Raw genomic sequence first — 7,544 nt, forward strand, 5'->3', positions numbered from 1 at the left:
GGGAGAAAGAAAGTCACAAAACGCATCAAAAATCCACAGTGCCTGGAGCATATTGAACAACGCCTAGCTGTTAAAACTAAACTAAACTGTCCTCACAAAGAAAACATTTACATTTGTTTTAGGGCTGTCAATCAATTAAAATATTTAATCACGATTAATCGCATGATTGTCCAGAGTTAATCGTGATTAATCGCACATTTTTAATCTGTTCAAAATGTACCTTAAAAGGGGAATTTCTCAAGTATTTAATACTCTTATAAACATGGGAGTGGGTAAATTTGCTTGTTTTATGCAAATGTATGTATATATTTTATTACTGGAAATCAATTAACAACACAAAACAATGACAAATATTGTCCAGAAACCCTCACAGGTACTGCATTTAGCATGAAAAATATGCTCAAATCATAACATGGCAAACTCAAACCCAACAGACAACAACAGCTGTCAGTGTGTCAGTGTGGGTAACCATAGAACCCATTATCATTCACATATCTTGAGGTCAGAGGTCAAGGGACCTCTTTGAAAATGGCCATGACAATTTTTCCTCACCAAAATGTTTGGTTTGGAGCATTATTTATCCAATATATAAAGACCAATAGATTCCTTAGGTTTTTCTAGTTTCATACAAGTATTTTCAGCTTTAAAACTGAGTGTTATTTAACATCCTTCACGCCAAGCTAGTATAACATGATCGGTACCAATGGATTCTTAGGTTTTTATAGATTCATATGATGCCACTCTAGCTTTAAAACTGAGCCTGCTACAACTTAAAAAATCGCAAGTTGCGTTAATGCATTAAAGAAATTAGTGGCGTTAAACAAATTTCCATTAAGGCGTTATTATCAAGTTAACTTTGACAGTCCTAATTTTATATTAATCAGTGCATTCACAATAATCACTCAAAATCAGCAGACCTCGATCTAACCTGCTCCATTTCACTACTAGCGCCACACCTACACAAGCATTCCCTAATTTAGCCATACGCATTTCACCATTTCACAGCACAAACGCCCGCTTGCTCAGTAGTGGGGCTTACAGTAATCATATGCCCAAATGTTTAGACACCAAAAAGCACTTGCCAGCATACATTGAATCTACCGCTAAATGTGGGGATTTTGATATGATGACAGTTTCTGATCAATGTGTTTGCATCGAGGTGTTGTGAGATAAATGTCCCAGTGATATTGGTGGGGTGGGGGTCACAACTCAAAATCTTTAAAAGAAGATATAAACAAGCAGAAAAGGAAGTGGAAGCCCCTTTTTCAACATTCATTCATATGTACATCAATTCATACACTATTGTGCCATATAGTCCCCACTGAGACACAAGCTCGGGTATCCCCCCCTGTGATCCCCCATTAGTAAGAGACTCCCTTGCAGGCATCTGTCTCAAAGCTCCACAGAGGTATCAGATCTCCTCCTCTTCCTCATCTCCTTAATTAGAACAATTAAGAGATTTACAGGACAGATGGATGGAAATCTAGCTGGCTGCGATGCCTGTCCCTGAGGACGACTCTGCCGATGATGAGGTGAGACATGAGAGAGCGCCGGAGAGCGTTAGATCAACTCAGTGGTGGGACTCTGGCTCTCTCTTGTGGTTGTAGCTGGATACTGGTGCTCAGTGGTTGTGAGAGGTGTGGAGATGAAATGAAAAGTGGAGTTTAATAAGCGTTTGGGTTTAATTGGAAGAACTGATTGGTAAAAAACAACCAGGTCCTCAATATTTGTAATTATTTACTCCTGCTGAGTGTCGGCTACTGCTTCACAGTGATGAATTAAACTTTTTTTATTGAAAAGATTTTAGTTAGGGGAGCAATTTGTTAGTAGTAGTAGAGTTCAGCCATAACTTAAAGAAGAGAATGGGATAGAGGGATTTTTTTTTTATTTTTGACAATGTTATCTCAACAGCTCATTCATAAACTACCTTCCATCATGTATGTATTTATGGTTTGATTTGAACTGTTTAAACTTTTACCAGCTGATTTCATTTGGCATAGTTTTAAAAACAGCCACATCCTGCACAGCTGGTGGCTGGTAAGTAAATATGTTGTGTTCATTTTCTACATGACACAACATGTTTTACCCAATAAAATAAAATACATGTTGATGAACAAACACTGTGGACATTTATTACTATCGCTTAAGCAAAATAGCAAAGATGTGGTATTATTTAATTACACATAAAGTCACATAAAACAAGTAATTTAATGACCTGTTGATTGTTATAAAAGTGTAAAAAGATCCATTTTGTTAGAAAGAGAGGAAACAACGAAAAATTACAAATTAACTAATGTTAATTCAGCAACATGAAACTATTGGAAGTATCGGCAACACTGTGCTGGTGTTGTGATTAGAGCTTCTTTAGGGAGTGTTTACAAAGTAGAGATGAAGTTGTTGTAGATTTAGTTTCTCTCCTCAATGACATAACAAACAGAAATATATATATATAATCTTACTTTTCAAATTTCATAAAATGTATCGCTTATGTGTGAGTTTCAGCCTCGTCGTTGGCTAAAATGTAAAGTAACTCAGAGTTTTACAGCTCTTGTAGTGGCTCAGCGCCTCTTTCACGTAGCCCTCCATTGGTCAGCCACCTGCACACAAGAAAAAGTTATTGTTCAATCAAGCAGAGGCAATAAGGGTTATTTTTAAGTTGCTTAATTCTCTATGTAAATGTGACAAATACTCCAAACCACTCACATGTTCAGGCTGCCTTTTTTCTGTTGTATTCCTATATGAACAGAGAGCGTAAGGATTCAATTAAAGAAGTAAAACCTGTCGGACTTGTGAAGTTTACACTGTTAGCAGTACTCACGTCGAAGTTGCCATGTGGCTACTGTGGCAACAGCCAACACCAACAGCACCACTGGCACCACGATGGCTGCCATGTGACCACCACTTTGACTCTCCTCAACGCTCGCCTAGCAGAGAGGATTCAATAACAGCTCAACCTCACCTTCACTGGAGATACATCTGAGCTTGTGAACATTAAAGGTGCATTAACAGGTTTTTGCCACAAGGGAGCAGAACATCAAAACAAGCTAACAGATACACAACCTCAAAGTCACCAGCTATTTGCGGATACAGAGAAACCAGCCCGTTGTCATTCCCAGGGCGTCAAATACAGAGGCTTTGTCACGCCCATTGGACACACCAGGCGTTCCATTAACTACAATGTAAACTATTTCACGGCAACAGTAAACACTCAGAGAAAGTGCGCTGAGAGTGTGGTGACAAAGAGCGAAAAGACACACCGAGCAGGCGGGAGGGGAGGTGGATAGCTCCAATAAACACAAGGCTTTCATCCAGGAGACCGTTGTTCGTGTCCCGTGTTCAAAACGTTCAGCGTCATTTTCACTGTATAAACATAGTAGTTTTAAGCCCAACCATGTAGTTCTTTCTTAAACCTAACTCTAGAGGTTTTGTTGCCTAATCCTAAAATGACAAAGCAGCAGTATGTGACAAGAGGGATGAGTGTTGCAATTACTAACACTTTGTCACACCCCTTGGCGTGTCATACAGACGCACAAGGCACCCTTGAGCGTCTGTATGAGCCTAAAGGGGATAATGAGCAGTGGTGGAAAGTAACTAAGAACATTTATTCAAGTACTGTACAATTTTGAAGTACTTATACTTTACTTGAGTATTTCCATTTTATGCTGCTTTGTACTTCTACTCCACTACATCTCAGAGGGAAAGATTGTAGCCTACTTTTTACTCCACTAAATTTATTTGTCTTAGTTACCAGTCACTCAGATTATTAATATTATTAATTATTATGGATTAAGCTACCCAGCAGTATGGAAGTCCTTGTTTACATACTTACAGCAGCGTGAGTATCAGTAGATACGGTGGTAAGATGATCATCCCTCTGATGACCTGTCAGACACCCACAAAGGAAAGTAGATAAGAGGAAGTTTTGAAAGTGTTGTTTTTCAGAAAACTGCAAAAACATCTATCAATAGAACCAATGTGGGAGGATATTGGGTCACATAAGGTGTATTTCCTGTTCTCCTAGGACATGTGATTGGGTCATAATAAAGTAAATTTATATTTTTGGGCTGCCTTGATGATAATAAATAAACTAATGAACCACAGCATCATAGTAACACTGAAGAGTTAAGCAATGACAACACCGGCCCTGTTCTGCCTGATGAACCACAGTGAAATACAACGGAGACAGTGAGAATCAAGAAACACCACACCTGCTTCTCCAGTGGCGACGGTGATGACGTTGCCCGCTTTACTGGTGCCCCGACTGTTCTTGGCAAACATGCGGATGTTGTACGTGGAGGGATTTAGCTCTATTATTGTGGCCTCCGTCTGGTTGGGGCTGAAGTCAACAACTGTCTTTCTGTAATCCCACGAGGCTGTGGAGAAAATGAAAGATTTTACATTATATCACCAAATACCAGGGGGATTAACAATGTGAATTTAGCTTCTGCAGTTGAATTACAGTGAAGTGGCAATGATTTAATTATTACACCATTGAAAAGTTCTCATACCGTTAACTGCTTTAGACTCCAGGTAATAGCCAGTAATGGGGCTGTCACCTTCAAACCCAGGAGTCCATAGAAGGGAGATAGTATTGTCTTTGACCTCCTTTAACTCAACCACTGGGGGATCCGGGGGCACTAGGAGATATTTAGCAAAGAAAAACAAGGATTTATTTATACAGCTCAGTTTAATTTGGGGAATTTGAACATGTTTCTTTTGCAGAAACAGATTGAGATGATCACATCATCACAGAATAATGGATCGACTCTAAATGGGACACTATGACAACACATGTGATCTAACTTGGATTTTGGCTCATTTCATGATTAACAGAGATTTTGATAGAGCAAATTAAGTTTGTTTGGATGTCCGAAATAAAAGTGATGTAAGAAATAGCAACATTAATTCAGCGTTAAGTGGCAAAACTCCATAAGAAACATGTGAAGTACCTGATGTGACACTTGATGTGATACTGGTTGTGGTGCTTTCTCCCCAAACTGTGGCAGCAGTAACAGTCTTAGTTGTTGACGTTGAGTGAACTTGGGACAGAAAAGAAAAAAAAAAATTCTGGTCATAATCAGTTTGTTTATTCATATAGTTGTCAAGGTGTTAATAAATGTTTCTGGAATGTTTTTCATCAACCCAATAATAGCACAAACCTGAAGTGAAACTCGTAGCGTCTTGTATCCAAATCGTGGCAGCAGTGGAAGTAGACTTGATAGTTGATGCTGTTGAAGTTACGTGAACTTGAAACAGAATAAAATCCAAATCTCTGTAAATAACTTGATATTAAACTGCCATCAATAATAATTAAATCAATGTTTTTAGTCATATTTTGGTATCCTCTCATCTTACCCTCATCCAGAGTGGAGCAGAGAGGTGCAGTCGAGGCAGGTCCTATCCCTGCGCTTGTTAGTGCCTGAACAAGCACGCCGTATTTGGTGGAAGGCTTCAGGTTGCTCAGGACGACGCTCTCTACTTCCCGTGTTGCCGTCACACTCAAGTACTGCCACCTTTTGAAGTGTCTGCCTGCGGGGTCGTACTCTCTGTACCTAATGCTGTAACTCTGAAGAACCCCGTTTATCTGATCGAGCCTCGGAGGCTGGTCAAGAGAAAAGATTTAACACTTTTTCGTTTAGGTATATCATGTAGGATAATCTATGTCCAGACACAAAGCCTGGCTAAAAAGGGTGCCATGTAGAGTGACTTTACCTTCCAAGTGATGTTGATGCTGTGAGGAGTGAGGGCCTCCAGCTGCATATCCAGGGGAGGACCGTCTGGTGCTGCAGGGAAAACACATTTTAAAGAGGCCATCCATCATTTTTTTTATATTTAAGTTCTGCATAATTATTTCTAGAACAATAAATAATGGCCGACACTACCTGCTTCTTTCGTTGTGACTGTCAGAACGTTGCTGACCTCGCTCATGCCCACACTGTTAATGGCGAACATGCGGAGGTTGTAGGACTTGGCCGGACGCAAATCCAACAAAGTCAGCTGAGTCAGTTCAGGATTTGACACTTCGGTACTCACTGCGGTATCCCAGGATGCTGTGCAACAGGGATGCACAGATAAAGTCCATACTGTATATTCCAAAGTATATTTCTAAATATATAATTAGCTGCTAAAATGTCCAAATTCTATTAAGATTGTTGGAAGAGTTTACTTGTGCTTACCCTGTTTGTTTTTGAGGTCGATCCTGTAGGCTGTAATGGGCTTGCCGCCATCAAACACAGGAGTCCAGCGAACAGTGACGGTTCTTTCCTTCACTTCTCTTGTCTCCACCTTCAGGGGGTTAGGGCGTACTAAAAAGAAATAAAAACTAAGTTACATGCCTAGTAGTGCTAAAACAATTAGTTGATGAATCAATCAACAGATAATATACAGACAATTTTGCAACGGAGTTATCGTTGAAGTCATTTATGAAGCATGTGCTTGTTCACAAATGAGAGAATTTTCATACGCCGCCTCTGTCTCTGGGAAGTTGTGGGAGAAATTTTTCCAACAAGCAGGGAATCACCGGGGAATTCCAATAACTCATTTTGTCACAAATACGAGTAAATATTTAGTCTCTCCCTCAGATATTATAAATTCTCTCCGTGGGTCTCACCTGCCACTACCGTCAGAGTCATCTGGTGTTTGTGGTCATTGAACCATCCCGGTATTTCTATACGGCAGCCGTACATCCCGGAGTCGCCCTCCTCAACCTGCCTGATGGTCAGCGACACATCCCCCTCACCAATGTTCCCCTTGAGCAGGTAACGCTCTGACAGCCTGTTGATCACCGACGTGCCGTCTGACTTGATCACCTCATTGGCACAGCCACTGTTGGGGATGGCTCCTCGACCCCAGCACATAGAAAGCTTGCCCTTGGACTTGGCATCATAGTTGCATATCAAAGTCACATCTTCTCCCACTCTGGCTATGATGTTTTCTGCAGACACACAACCTGAAAAGGTAGAAAGTCCCGTTGGCAACAAGGAATATTTGATAAGGTATAATTAAATAAAAACTTTGAATTATCATTGAATAAAAATGCAAATCATCCTCTCATGACTGTCTTACCTAGGAGTAGACAAAAGAGGAGATTGCAACACAGAGAGAGGCGTCTCCTGCCAAAACAAATCATCTTACTCTCGTCTCGGAGTCAATCCAAGAGTTTAGTCCACCTGCTAAGAGACACTGCAACCAAACAACAGTGTGGTTTCAGCTTTGAAATCCTTCCAAGTCACATGATGCTGACCTTGATTTGTTCACACAAACAACTTCTGCTGGCAGAAGAGGAATGTAGAAAAGAGCCGTTTCCTTTTTGTGGTTTTGGTTCCTTATCCTAGAAGTAGCACGCTGTTACATTTTGATGATTAGACAGACACAGAATCAAAGTTATCAATACACACTGATCTTTACTCCTGTTCTTTGTTCTCTTAGTCCTTGTAGTGATAGACACAGAAGGACATTTAGCTTTGCATTCACAGAAATTCTGCAGTAAAATGTGCTGTTTTTGTTTTTTTAACTGAGCACACACTGGAAAACAGAAAATATTC

The 7,544-nt window shown here is 40.2% G+C and overlaps 1 protein-coding gene across 2 annotated transcripts; it reads right to left on the reverse strand.

Annotated features, from left to right (window-relative positions):
* Window positions 1–1,850: 1,850 nt before the first annotated feature.
* LOC119494565 (Down syndrome cell adhesion molecule homolog) lies at window positions 1,851–7,208 on the reverse strand. Of its 2 annotated transcripts, none has more exons than XM_037780534.1 (14): window positions 7,066–7,208; window positions 6,611–6,949; window positions 6,177–6,305; window positions 5,883–6,050; window positions 5,713–5,783; window positions 5,356–5,602; window positions 5,160–5,228; window positions 4,950–5,039; window positions 4,509–4,637; window positions 4,209–4,373; window positions 3,830–3,882; window positions 2,819–2,924; window positions 2,704–2,734; window positions 1,851–2,597 (listed from the first exon to the last, which is right to left on the reverse strand). In XM_037780534.1, exons 1-14 carry the CDS (start codon window positions 7,127–7,129, stop codon window positions 2,540–2,542), a joined length of 1,719 nt encoding a protein of 572 aa, XP_037636462.1. In that variant the 5' UTR covers window positions 7,130–7,208; the 3' UTR covers window positions 1,851–2,539. The 2 variants fall into 2 exon arrangements, with proteins under 2 accessions (XP_037636462.1, XP_037636461.1); XM_037780533.1 differs by having other exon boundaries at window positions 5,160–5,246; window positions 7,066–7,204.
* Between the last annotated feature and the right edge of the window lie 336 nt (window positions 7,209–7,544).

This window comes from Sebastes umbrosus, chromosome 9 (genome assembly GCF_015220745.1).
Source record: "Sebastes umbrosus isolate fSebUmb1 chromosome 9, fSebUmb1.pri, whole genome shotgun sequence".
Classification (NCBI taxonomy): Eukaryota; Metazoa; Chordata; class Actinopteri; order Perciformes; family Sebastidae; genus Sebastes; species Sebastes umbrosus.